At 45.4% G+C, this 17,291-nt stretch overlaps 1 protein-coding gene across 1 annotated transcript in view; it reads right to left on the reverse strand.

Moving 5' to 3' along the window:
• Nucleotides 1-17,291, reverse strand: part of col21a1 (collagen, type XXI, alpha 1) — a 639,396-nt gene that overhangs the window by 21,302 nt on the left and 600,803 nt on the right. The window contains exons 24-28 of the mRNA XM_085996520.1: nt 12,947-12,991; nt 10,021-10,053; nt 9,754-9,900; nt 9,616-9,670; nt 5,040-5,240 (exon numbers count right to left, since the gene is read on the reverse strand). Coding sequence (XP_085852646.1) covers nt 5,040-5,240; nt 9,616-9,670; nt 9,754-9,900; nt 10,021-10,053; nt 12,947-12,991 — 481 coding nt within the window. The remainder of the gene's footprint in view (nt 1-5,039; nt 5,241-9,615; nt 9,671-9,753; nt 9,901-10,020; nt 10,054-12,946; nt 12,992-17,291) is intronic.

Raw genomic sequence — 17,291 nt, forward strand, 5'->3', positions numbered from 1 at the left:
AACAACGCACAGGGAGGGCCCTTAGTATTGGCACCTCACTCCATCTTTGTCTCCCTCTAAGCACCTATGCTATGGATTCTCTACACTCATTCCAACATTCTCACTCAAACTCCACTTGTGTCCCTCATTGCAGGAAAAGAGAGCCCACAATAAACAGGACAGGAGGAGGGCCACCTTCCATTGCGCACTTGACCACTGCTGAGGAGGCTACTCTCGACATCGTTGAAGGTGCTGAGGAGCTGGAAGTGGAGGACAGAGAGACGGGTGCAGTAGAGCAAGCTGGGGACAGAATAGATTTGCAACCCTCTCATTTAGATTGCATGAGTGACTGATATGGCATCTGATGTTCATACAGATTGAGTTCTGATCATCTGCACAATTCGATGTGCCTGCTACGTTAATATCACATGTCTAACTCATGCCTTTACTCCCCCACAGGACCATCGAGAGCCTCCCTCCCCACTGTTCAGGAGGAAGAGCCGGAAGACTCCTCAGAGGAAGCTGCAACCTCTGAGGGTGCAGTGTCAGCAGAATTGAGCGCACCCAGCACCAGCGCAGAGACGCGCACCTCCGTGGGTCATTCACGAGATAGATTAGTGTTGTCACCTGGTGTATCACAGCTCACAAGTGAGCATCAGCAGAGACAGGGACAGCAGTGGAGAGTCCTCGTCGGAGGCTGCAGGGCGCTCCTAGCTCTGCTCAGCTGCATGTGGATCCTGTGCCTCTGGGGCCATCCAGAAAGAGAGCGGTGCTGGAACTTCAGCAACAAGTGCAGGAGTCTCTGACAGGCTTTGCATCCATGGTAACTGCGAGTGCGCAGAGAATGGAAGAGTCCATCTTAAACATGAGCAATGCCGTGGTGGAGGCAATGGCGCATGAACATGCCACCATGGCGAAGGTGGCAACCTCCTTGGAGGACATAACTCGCTAGACTCAACAGAGCATGGTGACTCTTCTAAATAGATGGTCTGCTATGGAGGATAGATGGGCATCTATTGAGGAGAGACACCAGAGGTACGTGGACGTCCCCGTTATGAGGACTGTCGGTACAGAGATGGGTCCTCATGGCCCCACTGATGTGCAGCAAGGTGCTCTCCAGCTACTTGCTAGCAGTGAGCTGTGGGCGACCCATGAGAGGAATGTTGGTGGTCGACAACAAGGAAGTGTGGGCTCCTCTCCAAGCACTCACACTCCCATGCCACTGCAGAGCCCTTGGTCAGAGCCCCAGATTCCTCACCCAATTGAGATGGCCATCTCAGCCCCTGCACAGCCACAGGTGGAGCAGACTGTTGCCGAGCCCTCCCAGGCTCCCAAACCCAGAGGATGCCCGCCAAAGGTGTCAAAGCAGGAGCAGCATGAAAATGAGCAAGGTGCCTCAACAGCTGCTGAAGCCACAGGGAAAGCACCACGTTGAATTACACGTAAAAGAAAGTTAACACACAAATAGTCACAAGGATAGTCACTTGGGTGTTTTGATGTAATACAAAGTGAAGATTTTCAATTGTAATAAAGAAATGCGATGGCAAAGATTCAAAGAGTTGGCCTATGAGTGCCCAGAAATGGAAGTGTCACAGTGAGGTGTCAGGGCGCATTTCATCTGTGATGATGGTGGTGAGAGTGATAGGAATCCACAGTTTATTGTACAGATGGTGTGTGGGCCTAGAAATTGGGTTTTGGCTTAGCCAGGGCTTTAGCGCCGGAAGTTAGTGCCGGCGCTAAGTCCCCCTGCGCGCGCCAAAAATTCAGTAGCGCCGCACCCAAACGGCTGCAGGCGCTACTGAAGGGTCTTAGCGCCTGGAAAAGGGCGCTAACTGCCGTTTAGCGCCGCAATTCCGGCGCTGCGGCACCCGATGCGGTGCGGCAGGCTGGGGAAGTGCAGGCCTCCTCCTTCCGTTAAGGAGGAGCTGCCTGCACCCGGCCGCGGCCCGCACAAATCTGTTTAAAAATGAGCCCGGCACCTCGGACAAGTACCGGGCTTGCATCTGTTCCGGGGGGCGGGGGGGAGAAGTCCGGGGAGGGAGCTGTGGGCAGGCGGCCGGCGGGAAAGCGGCCGGCTGCCGCGGGGCCTTTAATGCGCCGGCGCAAACACATGTTGGACTCTGTTGCCAGAGTCTTAGTTGCGGCTGCCACGGGCGAGGCGGCCGCAACTGAATTTCGGCGCTGGGGCCCGTCGGCATGGCAACCGGGACGCTGCGCACACCGATGACGTCATCGGTGCCGGCGCAGCGCTATCGGTGCAACGCCGCTTTAGGGCCCCAGGGAATTTTTCAACTGGCCATAACTCTGGCGCTAGTCCCTCTAGCGCCTCAAAAGCGGCGCTAAGGCTAGTGAATTTCTAGGCCGTGGTGTGTTAAGAAGGTCGGCCAGACACTCATTTCCATGTGGCAGCCACATGTGTTTGCTTCGTAAACTTAAGTGAATCTGGCATGGATTAGTGCATCCCATGCCTCACGGCCAGCAATGTGCTCGCATGCTGGTGGAACTGGCACATCCGCCTCTGCAAGGTCTTCCTCCTCCTTTGCCTTTGAGGAGGCTCTGCACTGAGCCACTTGTTCCTCAGGCAGCGGTAAGCCACGCTGCTGTTGTGCAGTGCACAGCAGACCACGATGATTCTGGAGACCCTGGCTGGTGAGTACTGTAGGGCTCCACCTGATCTGTCGAGGCATCTGAATCGCATTTTGAACAAGCCGATAGTTTGCTCGATGATGCCTCTGGTGGAAATATGGCTCGCACTGTAGCGCTCCTCAGCTTCATTTGATGGCCTCATCGGTGTCATTAGCCACGTCTCAGGGGATAGCCCTTGTCTTCAAGTAGCCATCCGGAAAGCTGGGTTGGCGGATTGAACAGCTGAGGTACAGTAGACTGCCGCAGGATGAACGAGTCATGGCAACTGCCAGGGAACTTGGTGCAAACATGCATAATGTTCTTCCTGTGGTTACACATCAGCTGGACGTTAAGGGAGTGGAAGCCCTTGCGGTTGACAAATACAGCTGGGTTGTGAGGGGTGCCCTAATAGCTACATGGGTGCAGTCTACGACACCGTGCACCCTTGGCAAGCCTGCCATATTTGCAAAGTCAACCGCACGCGTGGTTACACTTGCTTCATCCGTGGATAAGTGGATGCAATTGTGCGACTTTGCAAAGAGGGCATCGGTAACCTGCATGATGCAAGCATGTGCGGCCGACTGGGAGATGCCGCTGATGTCTGCTGATGATCCCTGGAAGGACCCTGAAGCAAAAAAATTGAGGGTGGTGGTGACTTTGACAGCCATTGGTAGGGAGTGTCCACCCGGTTCTCTGGGCTCCAGGTGTTGGTGCAGCATTGTGCAGATGTCAGTGACTACCTCTCGCGAAAGTCTCAGCCTCTTTTGGCACTGCTGCTCAGTCATGTTGAGGAAGCTCATCCTCTGCCTGTAAACCCTGTGTTGGGGGTATCTATTAAGTCATCCCCACTCATACTTACGACAGTTCCGTATGTACGGAACTGTCAAAAGTATGAATGGGGATTCCCTTCTTTCATTGGTTGGGCTGGCCCATGTGATCCCAGGGGTGCTTGCGAACCGCATGCGTCCTTGGGATACGTGGGCCTCTACGAATTTCTACCAGGAGAGGCCCAGGATCACAAGCCTCCGTGTCTCCTGGACCACCAGGTAAATGCGTAGAAAATTCGATGATTGGAGGCGTCTGCCCACGGGAAGCCTCCGATCGCAAATTCAGGCCCAATGTAAGTATCCCCATCAACCCCCCTTTATAAGGGTGGTTGAAATTTGACCAAAGTTGTGTAAACTTTTCAGGGAGTTGGATCTGGGCCCCTGGTTCAGCCCCATATCCGCTGGCAGATTGACAGCTTGGCCTTTAATTACTCACGTGCAAAGCCCAGCCTCATCCAAGGTGAAAATCAAATGGATTTTTGCATCACCACTGTTCTTTGCAAAGTTCAGCATAAGTTAACATTGCATCAGATTTAAGGGGAAACTAGATAAGCACATGAGGGAGAAAGGAACAGAAAGATATATTGATAGGGTTAGATGAAGTGGGATGTGAGGAGGCTCGTTTGGAGCATAAACACCGGCATCGACCAGTTCAACCAAATGGCTTGTTTCTGTGCTATAGACTAGGCCCAGAATTTGTGGTCAGCAGCAAAGTAAAGGTGTTCGCGCTGGCCCCGAAGTAAGCTTCGCACAAAGATCTTGCGATCTCTGTGGTGAGAATTTCGGGTTTTCTGACGTGTAATTGAAACCAACAGAAGTTAATGGGGATTCCCAGCGAAGAGCTGCTGTGACGTCAACAAACTGTCTAAGCAATCAATCAAAACACAGAATTCTCACAGACAGCAAACCAGGAAGTGGGTAAACTCCTTTGATTGTAAACAATGATTGAGGCTCTCATGGGGAAAAGGCAAACCTGAAATAAAGATGAACACATTTTTTTCAAAATTAAAATTTTGTTTTAAAGTTTCTTAAAAATTTTAAATTTTATTACCGCGGAACAGCTGAAGTTTTCATCAGTTTCCATGATTTAACATATTACACTAATTGCCGGCTCTATGGGGAGGGGCCACAATGCAGCCTGTGGAGAAACTGTGAATGATAGACCGCAACTTCAGGATTTCCGCGTTAGGCTGCGCATGCGTTAAATCTTGAAGTTACGGTCAGTTTCAAAGGCAAAATGACGGCGAACACTGCCAGTTTGTTGTCATCATGGGCCATAAATTCCGAGCCATTGTAATTCTGTAATGTAACTTCTAATCATCAAGACGCAGGACTGCTTTAATGCTTCTGCCATATTTAAGATGGATGAAACATTTGAAATGTGGGCCCATGCTCCAGTTCTATTTATCAATAATCAACCACAGTTCCTTGTTACCAATTATGCGTAATCTGGATTTGCCTCTCTTTTTGAAGAAAAAAACCAGAAACACACATTGAAATATAATGGGAATTGCTTTGCAAAATGTGGACTAAAGAGAAATAAAGGTGATATGCATGTATAATGAGCTGCATATTAAACTGAATCCCAACATATATTTTCAGTCTTACCCATGAGTCCTTGGATGCCTGGAAGACCAGGTAAACCTAAATGACCTGGTTGACCTTGTGCACCATGTGAACCTGGGACACCCCTTGGACCTTGAAGACCTGGTGATCCTGCTGGGCCTGGTGGGCCAGATGAACCCTTGCGTGCCTGACAGTGCCAACAGTTTTGACTCCTTTGGTTCCGCAACACTGAAGATAATTGGGCTAGTATGGTAAAAAAAAATAGAATGACATGGCAATGAAAAATCAAATCAAGTATTAAACCAAACAAAAATTTAGCAGCATAACACAGCCAAAGAGAAAATACTCCCATTTATAGATACAGAATGTATACATTATACATAAGGGGTGATTGTGTGATCCTGTACTCCCAATGGGGAACTGTGCAACTAAGGTGTGTAGATTGGTAAACACACTACAATACTGTGGCCCTGATTGTCCCACCCGTGCTCCATGTGAGTATGGGATTGTCAGATCACCTCTTTAGTGTGTGCATGAGTGATTGTCTTTAGCGTTGTTGAAGTAAGATTACTTCAAAATTTGTGCTTTACTGTCAGCTTGGCTCAAAAGGTAGCACCTTCGCCTGAGTCAGAAGGTTATAGCTTTAAGCACCAGTATTGAATTGAGCACATAACCTTGAATAACATCTCAGTGCAGTATTGACAGAGGTACTGTCTGCCTGCTCAGTTGTGGGTAAAAAAAACTCCCATGGCACTATTCAAAGAAGATCAAGGGTCAAAATCCTGGAACTCCCTCCCTAATGCACTGTGGGAGTACCTTCACCACAAGGACCGCAGCGGTTCAAGATGGTGGCTCATGACCGCCTTCTCAAGGGCAATTAGGGATGGGCAATAAATGCTGTCCTTGCTAGCGACACCCAGATCCCGGAACAAATAAAAAAAAAGTACTCTGCAGCAATCACCCCTTATGTGCTCCCTAAAGTAGCAAAATCTGAAGATGGCTTGCAGGACAAGATGGCACATATAGAAAGGGAACAGAATTAGAATGGGGAAACAGAGTTGGAAGTGGTCCCAAGCACTCAAACCTCTTGACTGCATTTGAAGAGGTTACCTTGGGCATTAGGACATCAAGGGAGTGATATAAAGGGGTTGGGGGGGCGGTGGTAAGGTGAGGTGGGGGAACCCGGAGGCCTCACCGAGCTCAGGACTCATCCCATCCTGCTGTTGTCAAGTCTTGTTCCTTTATTTACTCGCCAACACACAGACATATAGTTAAACACAAGAAGATCATGCACAGTATATTGCAATCCAACTACTGGAAGGCAATATTTTGACATGTATTCCTCTTAAAGGCCTGGAAGAACAGAGTGTCTGCATTGTCAGTGTCCCTGAGCAAACTAACACCTCTGTGGTATTCTTACCAACTTTGGCAAACACTAGCACACCTAGAATATATAGATAATGAGGTTGAGGATGTAGCACTGTGTGAATGAGGAATTGGTGGTGACAGATGAGAAGGAGGCACCTCCAGACCAGAGGGCCAGCATGATTCCTTCCTCAATTGCAGTGCTGAGGATGGTGAGTGTACAGGACTTGTTTCTAAAAGGAGATTGCTTTCTCAGCAGCCTCATCTTTAGGAGTCGTTTGAGTCCAAAATACCTTGCAAGGTCTAGTTAGAAGCGCGGAGGAGTCCAGTAGCTGCATTTGTATAGCTGTGCATGAACATTTGTCCTCGCTGCAGTCACCTCACAGTGTCACAGGTCCTACGCCGAGTCAGAGTATCTCTCATGTCATCTCATCAAATGGTATTAGACTTGCCTCTGAGTCAGAAAGTCATGGGTTCATGTCCAACTCCAGAGACTTAAGTGCATAATCCTGGCTAACACTACTGAGGGAGTGCTGCACTGTCAGAGGTGCCGTCTTTCAGATCAGACGTTAAACCGAGGCCCCATCTACACTCTCAGGTGGATGGAAAAGATCCCATGGCACTATTTGAAGAAAAGTGAGGGAATTATAGACTGGTAAGCCTGACATCGGTAGTGGGGAAAATGCTAGAGTCCATTATAAAAGATGTAATAGCAGAGCACTTGGAAAACAGTGACAGGATTGGACAAAGTCAACATGGATTTACAAAAGTTAATACTCATGCTTGATTAATCTACTGGAATTTTTTGAGGATGTAACTGGTAGAATAGATAAGGGAGAACCAGTGGATGTGGTGTATTTGGACTTTCAGAAGGCTTTCGATAAGGTCCCGCGTAAGAGACTAGCGTGCAAAGTTAAAGCACATGGGATTGGAGGTAAGGTACTGACTTGAATAGAAAACTGGTTGGCAGAAAGGAAGCAAAGAGTTGGAATAAAAGGGTCTTTTTCCGAGTGGAAGGCCGCAGGGATCGGTGCTAGGACCCCAGTTATTCACAATATATATTAATGATGATCTAGACGAGGGAACTAGATGTAATATCTCCAAGTTTGCAGACAACACAAAGCTGGGTGGGCGTGTGTGCTGTGAGGAGGATGCAGAGAAACTCCAGTATGATTTAGACAGGTTGGATGATTGGGCAGATGCATGACAGATGCAGTATAACGTGGATAAATGCGAGGTTATCCACCTTGGTGGCAAAAACAGGAAGGCAGATTATTATCTGAACGGCAATAGATTGGGAAAAGGGGAAGTGCAATGAGACCTGGGTGTCCTTGTGTACCAGTCGCTGAAGGTAAGCATGCAGGTGCAGCAGGCGGTTAAGAAGGCAAATGGTATGCTGGCCTTCATAGCGAGAGGATTCGAGTACAGGAGCAACGATGTCTTGCTGCAGTTGTACAGGACCTTGGTGAGGCCACACCTTGAGTATTGTGTACAGTTTTGGTCACCTTATCTGAGGAAGGATGTTCTTGCCATGGAGGGAGTGCAGCGAAGATTCACCAGACTGATACCTGGGATGGCAGGAATGATGTATGAAGAGAGATTGGGTCGATTCGGCTTATATTCGCTAGAGTTTAGAAGAATGAGAGGGGATCTCATTGAATCTTATAAAATTCTAACAGGACTAGACAGACTAGATGCAGGAAGGCTGTTCCCGATGGTGGGGGAGTCCAGAACCAGAGGTCGCAGTCTAAAGATAAGGGGTAAGCCATTTAGGACTGAGATGAGGAGGAATTTCTTCACCCAGAGAGTGGTGAACCTGTGGAATTCTCTACCACAGAAGTCAGCTGAGGCCAATTCATTAAATATATTCAAGAAGGAGTTAGATATATTTCTTAAAGCTAAAGGGATCAAGGAATATGTGGAGAAAGCTTGGACAGGGTACTGAATTTGGATGATCAGCCATGATCGCATTGAATGGTGGAGCATGCTCGAGGGGCCGAATGGCCTACTCTTTCTCCTATCTTCTATGTTTCTATGTTTCTAACAGTGACTACACTTCAAAAGTACTTAATTGGTTTTGGGACATTCTGAGGTGATGAAAAGTGTTACATAAATTCAAGTTATTTATTACTCTTTCTTTTTGGAAATCCATATATATATATAAAATCCACCAAATTTACATTACCTATACATGTGATTTCTTCAAAAATTGCAGTTAATTTAGTCAAACATGACCCATCCTTTATGAATCTATGCTGACTATCCCTAACTAACTCATGCCTAGTATTCACTAATTTCATCCCATATTATGGACCTAGAACCAAGGTAGGACCAAACTGGCCTACAATTTCCCAACTTATCCCTTCCCCTTTTCATTATCAGGGTTGTAACATTTGCCATCCTGCAATCATTTGACACAATTCCTGTTTCCAACAATTCTTTGAAAATTATGGTCAGTACCTTTGCAATCTCCTTCCCAACCTGCTACAGTATTCCGGGATATATACCATCTTGGCCTGGTGACTTTTACAGTGGCTTTCTCATCCTCTGTAGTTACTTCCACAGTCCCTCTCTGACTTTCCTCCTTAAGCCCCTCTGCTCACTGTCAAGTACAAAATGACCCCCTTCAACTCTAAGCAGCCTCACCCCTTTAACTGTCATAGAATCCTACAGCACAGAAGGAGGCCATTCAGCCCATCGTGCCTGTGCCAGATATTTGAAAGAGCTCTCCCATTAGTTCCACTTTCCTGCTCTTTCCCCATAGCCCTGCACTTTTTCCCCTTCAACTATTTATCCAATTCCCTTTTGAAAATGACTACTGAGTCTGTTTCCACCACCCCTTCAGACAGTGCATTCCAGATCATAATAACGCGCTGTGTAAAAAAATTCTCATCTCCCCTCTGGTTCTTTTGTCAATTACCTTAAATCTATGTCCTCTGGTTACTGACTCTTCTGCCAGTGGAAAGTTTCTCCTTATATACCTATAAAAACCCTTCATAATTTTGAACACCTCTATTAATCTCCCCTTAACCTTCTCTGCTCTAAGGAGAACAATCCCAGCTTCTATAGCCTCTCCACGTAATTGAAGTCACCCATCCCTGTCCATTTACTTCTCCTTTTACATTTCAACAGAAGATTCTACACTGAATTCTCTCTCAATAAAAATAGCATTAGTAAAAATTCTCTTCACTGTGAATATTTTAACTAATTTCAGATGAATTTAAGTTTGGAAGGATTAATGCTTCATACTTACTTCTTAGCACATCCATGCAAACCTGTCGGATGTATTCATCTGAAATGCCTCTTCCCTATTAAAACAGTTTGGCATTAGGAATTAGCAACAGCATATTAAACAATAAATTGTAGCAAATAAAATTAGATGTACACATACAGAAATTCCTTCCGGTCCTGGTGGTCCCGGTGATCCTGAAAGTCCATTATTTCCTTTAGGCCCTTGAGGCCCAGTTCTGCCAGGCATGCCGAGCTCGCCCCTTTGCCCTCTTATGCCTGCAGAGCCCGATGCTCCTGGTTCACCTGTCTGGAACAAAAAGTGTCGTAATAACAGTGATAGTATTGTCATCTTTATAATATTTAAATGTAATGTGAACAATTCCTTTGCAGTGATATCTGTTCAAGCTACATATTTTGGCTGGCCTACCTCCCCTTTTGATCCTGATGAACCTCTTGTCCCCTGCAAAAAAGAATTAAATTATCAGTTTACTTACTTTAACCAATACCCCCAGGCACAAGAAAATCTGCCTCATTATCTGTGAAATGCAAATGTCAGGGTGAAATATTACAATACCATCATATGTACTGTGTTGACTCAAAATGATTTACCAATTTATAACACAAAATTGAGCGTGTAATTTGGGAATAATATTGCCAATCTAACTTACAAGCTCATGGCTAGAAAACCGAGACATGTGGGCCCCGATTTTCTGGCAGCCGTCGGGCGGCTTTTCATGCGGCCGGGGTCCGAAAATCACAGAAAAAGCGGGCCGGGACCCCCCGCCTGATTCCCTGCCCCGTCCGACTTTCGGACCGCCGTTTCTCCGTCACCCGCTTCAGTCCCGGCCGCCGCTGGCGGGACTGCTCGTCGGAGCACTAATCACCAATGATCACCTTGTTAAGGAAGATTTTCCGGGGCCGTTGCAACTTTGGGGCTTTCCCCACATGAAACACGCCTGCGGGGAACCCCGCCGATGAGACCTGGCATGAAAACAGCTGGCTTGCATGCTTGCAGCAGCAGGTCGCTGAGGGCTGAAGAGATTTAAATAGGCAGCATTTGCAGGCTGCAGGACCTTGTTGATCAAGGCTTGGGGGAATTTTTGAAGCCTTAAGAGCAGCTGTAGAAAGTTGGAGCCTCACACACTTCTCCAGTGTGAGCTCCTGGGAAGCCCCTTTCACCACTCTAACTCAGCACCTCCTCAACGGAGGCATCTGCCAGAAGCATGGGAGGCCTTTGGTACCTTCCCTTCCTGGCATTAGAGGATCTCCAACAGCAGAGGCGGCAGCAGCAGAACCAGGAACAGCAGGATGAGCACCAGGAGCACCAGGCTGCTGCTCACTCACCTGAAGCTGCACAGGCCAGAAGGGGCCAGCGCTTGGAAGTGGCTTGAGAGCACCTTGCTGCGCTTTAGGGGGCCAGTGGGACCCGTTTCTGCACTGGCAGTCCTACTCAGAAGGACTTCCATGAAGATCTGGTTTCTCTATTCAACAGATGGCCAACGCTCCTCAAGAGATGTCATATGTCATTCTCTTATGAGCACTCACCATGTTTTCCGTACCCTGGCGAGTTATCTCCTGCATGGAGGTTGCCAACCTTTCCATGGTGATGCGTTCATGCGCTAATGACTCCACAAAGGCTCTGCTCGTGGTCGCTATGGACTCCTCCATTCGCTCCACACTCGCAGCGACCCTGGAGACAAAACCTGCCAGAGACTCCTGCATCTCTGCATGGAGATCCATCACCTCTTCTCTTGTGGATGGACCCAGAGGCAGAGGGTCGACATGCAGCGCAGCTGAGCTGAGCTGGCAGAGTCCTGCGCCCTCCGACGAGGACTCTCCACTGCTGTTCCTGTCTCCAGAATCTGCTGAGGCTCACTTGTGAGCTGTGAAACACCAGGTGACAACACTACTCTATGTCCCGAAGGTCCCCCCGAAGTGTGAGTGTCTGCGCTGGTGCTGGGTGCGCTTACTTCTGCTGACGCTGCGCCCTCAGAGGTTGGAGCTTCCTCTGAGGAGTCTGGCTGCACAGCCTCTTCCTCCTCCACAGTGAGGGCGGGGGCTCTGGATATTACTGTGGGGGAGTAAAGGAAGGAGATAGAGATGTAATGCCAAGGTTCTTCTGGTGACTCCCAGCGAGTTGGCATCTACTGACACCTGCATCCATGCAGCATTGGTCTCAGTGGGAGGCCTCTTTCTCCCTGACCTAGGGAAGAGGGCCTCCCTGTGGGCCCTAACCCCATCCTATGCCTGCAGTGAAGCCTTGTCGAATTTGGAGGCAGCTCGGGGTCTGGCACTGGCCACAGCTGCTGCAGGCTCCTCTGCCATCCTGTATGGTTCGTTTGGAAGCCTTCAGAGGATGCAGTGCTTGCTATGGACCTTGAAAGCACCACAAATGATGACATCATACTGTGGAGATTTCTGACTCGAATTGGACAATTAGCAAGGCTTCCCACATGCTAGGAATTAATTGGCCACTTGAGGGAAAATTGCGTGGAGCTGGCTGACACTTTTTTACGTGTGTCAGAAACCCCACATTCGGGGAAATCCAACCATTCCCCACACAAGCCGAAAATCGGGGCCGTGGTCTTAATAGCTACAACTTCAACTCTGTTAGTTACTTATTCTTGCTCTAATCTATCAATAGATTTTCTCAGCTCTGGACTGAGACCAATAACTTTGATAATGTACTTCAGAAGCATTCTTTTCTATATAATGCCACCAAAAAACACATCCTTGATTTATGCTGGCTATTAAATTATTTGTGTGAACTGGCTCCTTACCACCTTGTCAACTGTGACTGCGATTCCTCAATACCACTGAGCATACCCTTGTGAGATCAGACTGTCCCTCACTACACTGTTCCTAGCTCGATATAAAACCAGTATCAGTTTTAAATGCAAAAATATAATCAGTTTCTTTGATATTTTGAAGATATTCTTCAATAGGAAGTTACAAAGGGATATAGACAGGCTAAATGAGTAAGCAAAACTATGGAAGATGTGAAGAAGTGTGAGCTTATCACTTTGGACCTGAGAAAGAAAAGTCGGAATATTTTCTTAATGGTGAGAGACTGGGAGCTGTGGAGGAGCAAAGGGATTTGAGTGTCCATGTAAGTAAATAATTAAGTGCCTAGGTACAAAAAGTAATCAAAACGGCTCTTGGAATGCTGTTCTTTATCTCAAGGGGGTTGGAATACAAAAGTAAGGAATTGATGCTTCAGTTGTACAGAGCCTTGGTCAGACCCCATTTCGAGTAATGTGTCATAAACTGAACACTTTAATAACGATTTCTTATGAAAGCATACAAAGAGAAATAAATTGCGAACAAAGGGAAATATACGAGTTAGATGTTACCTGTAGTCCTGGTATTCCTGGCTCTCCTTTTATACCCTTGTCACCCTTTTTGAAAGAAATAGAAAACAGTTTTAAAAAGAGGATCGACTTTCTATGCCAATAAACATATCATACAATTAAGGTTATTTAAGAAAGGTGGAATTCTAATTTCAATATCTAATAGTCCTAATTGGAACAAATTATTAAAGGGCACCATATTTATATTTTTACTAATTACCTGCCAATTAGTAGATGTTCAAATGGGAACATTTATTTAAAGAAAACTGCTCAGGCATCTATTGTTTCCATCTACAGTAATTACTTAATGGAAACAACTGGATAAAGTTAGCATTCTAATTGTCATGTCTTTGCTTTCCAAAAGAGATTTAATATATAGACATTTAAGATAGAAAGAGGGGAGATAATTGATAAACTAATCAAACTTAGAGAGCGTAAAACCCCTAGTCTGGATGGATTGCATCCACGCATATTAAAATGTGATAGGGAGGAGATAGCAGAGGCATTATTACACATATATAAAAAATTATTAGAAAAGGGAATAGTACCAGAGGACTGGCGGACAGCTAATGTGATTCCTATATTTAAAAAGGGAGATAGAACAAGGCCCGGGAACTATTGACCAGTTAGCTTAACATCGGTGGTGGGATAATTGAATCTTTACTCAAAGATGTAATAGAAAAACATCTAGAAACTGAAAATATAATAAATAATAGTCAGCATACATTTCAAAAGAGAAGATCATGCTTGACCAACCTTATTGAATGCTTTGAAGAAGTAACAGAAAGGGTAGGCAAGCGTAATGCAGTGGATGTAATTTTTTGGATTTTCAAAAGGCCTTTGATAAGGTACCGCATTGTAGACGCATGACTAAGATCAGAGCATGTGGAGTCAGGGGACAAGTAGCAGAATAGATAGCAATTGGCTACAAAAGAGAAAACAGAGAGTTGGGATTAAGGGTAGTTACTCAGACTGGCAAAAGATGGGAATTGGTATTCCACAGGGATTGGTGCTGGGACCACAGTTGTTCACAATTTACATAAAGGATTTGGACACGGGAATCGGAAGTACAATTTCAAAATTTGCAAACAATACCAAATTGAGGAGTATAGTTAATACTGAGAACTGCGACAAACTACAAGAAGACATTAATAAACTTGCAAAATGGGCATGTAATTGGCAAATTAATTTCAACACAGAAAAATGAGAGGTGATGCATTTTGGTAGGAACAATAAGGAGGTCACCCATCTAAATGGGGTAAAGGAGAAAAGGGATTTGGGGGTACAGATACACAAATCACTAAAAGTAGACACAGGTTAATAAGGCTATAAAAAACGCAAACCAAGCGCTGGGGTTCATTTCTAGAGGGATAGAATTGACAAGTAGAGAAGTTATGTTAAACTAATGTAAAACAATAGTTAGACTGCCCTTGGCGTACTGTGTAAATTCTGGTCGCTATATTATAAAAAGGATATAGAGGCACTAGAGAGGGTGCAAAAAAGATTTACAAGGATGATACCAGAACTGAGAGGCTCAGGATTGATTGAACAGGCTGGGGCTCTTTTCTCTACAAAAAAGAAGACTAAGGGGTGACCTGATAGAGGTCTTTAAGATTTTGAAAAGATTTGATAAGGTAGATGTAGAGAAGATGTTTCCACTTGGGGGAGGCCAAACCTAGGGGCCATCAATATAAGATAGTCACTAATAAATCCAATAGGGAATTCAGGAGAAACTTCTTTACCCAGAGAGTGGTGAGAGTGTGGAACTCGCTACCACAAGGAGTAGTTGAGGCGAATAGCATAGATGCATTTAAGGAAAAGTGAGATAAACACACGAAGAAGAAATGAATAGCAGGTTATGCTGATAGGATTAGATGAAGAGGGATGGGGGGAGGCTCGTGCAGAGCATAAACACCGGCATAGACCTGTTGGGCCGAATGGCCTTTTTCTGGCTGTACATTCTATGTAAGAAGCTTCTGCTCTACAGGTATGTGGATATGATTTTCATTGAGAAATTACAATTTTATAAATGTTTTACTGTCCTTCTATTTATCATTCTGTGAGAATACTTTTAAGGTACATTGCTGTTTGTAGGACTTTGCTGTGCACAAATTGGCAGCCGCATTTCCTACATTACAACAGTGATTACACTTCAAAAAGTACTTCATTGGCTGTAAAATGCTTTGGGACGTCCTGAGGTTGTGAAAGGCATGATATAAATGCAAGTCTTTCTTTCACTGAGAACTGTACATGACAAGGGACAATAGGGTGGAAATTCCTTTAGGCCCATTCTTGGGCCTGAAATGGGTGCCGCCCATTAACCTTATTGATAAATATGTGTTAAATTATTAAAATATCATAGTAAAAACATAATAATAGAACAGTATATAGTACTAAATTGGCTCAGTGATAGCATTCGCGCCTCTGAATTCAAGCCCTGCTCCAGACTGCCCTGGTGAGCAGAGATGGGAGTTCCAGTTTCTGAATGCTGGGTTGACATCCAGAGGGGGAGTCGTAACTGATGGGAGTGGAGTGGCCTTCCCATCATAGCCCTGAAGAGCAGGAAATCAGAGGTTTGGTCTCTGAATACTGGGTTGATATCTAACAGGTTACTTGCGTTGGTTGAAAGCTCCCCCCCCCCCCCCAACGTATCGAGTCGGTCCTCCTGCTAGGGGGCTCTGAGTCACGCTAACGGCCTGTCCACATAAAAAGGGTCTTCATTACGCAAACAACCCAGAGCACGATCAGCTGGATGTAAAAAGCAGTGGAACGAATGTGTTGCCTCATATGCCACTAGACGCGAAAGAGAAAGAAGGTAGTACATAATTAGTCAATATTGCTTTACGTCAACCAGTAGGGGATTTACTTATTAGATTCAAATTATGGCATATCAGCTAACTCTATGGATGATTGTTTTTCTGTGTCTCTGACAATTTGACAAACATATACATATAAATGTGCACTTAGACACATTATAAACATTGTGGACATATTTTACTATTTACTCCTCCTGGTGTAGAGCTTTATGCAATGGAAATTCATATCAGCAATTCAGATGCACAGGTCAGGTTGCCCAATTCATGACCTACATGACCTTCTGGCCATTCATTTTTTTTACACTGTACTATAAGGAATAATAATTTACAATACATATATAGCTTACGTCAGGTATGCGTGATATTAACTTCTACGTTTTCTTTGGAAAGTTAAAGATTTACCTAGTAAAAATGCCATGGAAAACAGTTTCAGATATTTTACTACCTCATCTAAAATGGGAATGTTACTAAAATAAAATCAATTCACAGGAGAAACAGCAAATACAGATGCACTTATTATTTAGTCTGGAATACAGCAGTTTCAATCCAACATATCCACAAAGGAGGAGTCCAGTCACATATGTGTCCCTACAAGTTACTGCTGTGAAAACTTGCTTTCAAATGTGGATTCTAACGCACTCTGGGTTTAGACAGTTGCAGTACAAGCTGTATCTGGATTACCTCCAAGCACCAACAGAGTGTTCTGTCTGGAAATAATATCTTAAAATATCTGTTCCCACAGTATTTTGGAAATGTACTGCTGTGAGCAATTATAATGACTCTGTCGCTCATAATAAGTTACTGAATAATGACTTCAAAAGTCATGTCTTGATAACTGAGGGATGTTTTTTGCTCTTTTTCCAAATGAAATGTAAACTACTCATGTTTTGTGGAAATAACAAACCCTAATGAAGATGGCAGTTGGGCTCTATTTTGCCAGAAAGTTTTTGTTCGGTCCAAAATCAACAGTGGGAATGAAAGAGAATTAGCCAATTGCAACGCAATATTCACATTTTTCAAGCATTTGAATTGTGGAGTGTGGAAAGCAGTGTCAAAACAGAGGAGCAGAGGTTGGGAAGATGGGGGTGAAAGTCATCTTGGGCAGCAGTGCAAATTGTGTTGCTGTGGCACCGTGTCCTCTTGATTTAAAAAAAAATCTTCTCCTCACATTCTCCATTAGTAATTAGGTTAATATGCTGTATTATCCTTAGTTTGTTTTGTAATATACTTGGGCGATTGTGAGTATTGCCGGAATTTTGCCTACCTGGGCGGGTCCGGTGCGGCCGCTGTCTGTGGTGAGTTGCGGGCCCGCTGCTGGCTCCATCCACTGTTGAAAATGAACATACCTATATGGGGCCTATTAAGCCCGCCCAGCGCATTACCCGGCCCAATGAGATGAAGTGGGTCTGGTGACTTCATTTATGAGATGCGTTTTCAGCTGGGATCCTTAAAGGGACCATGGTCACATTACATTTGAAGTTTTATCTACTGGAGTGCTGCAAACACTGACAATGACTGCACAGAGGCAGAGG

The sequence above is a fragment of the Somniosus microcephalus genome, chromosome 9, assembly GCF_052327205.1.
Source record: "Somniosus microcephalus isolate GS21.2 chromosome 9, FLI_Smic_1.0, whole genome shotgun sequence".
NCBI lineage: Eukaryota > Metazoa > Chordata > Chondrichthyes > Squaliformes > Somniosidae > Somniosus > Somniosus microcephalus.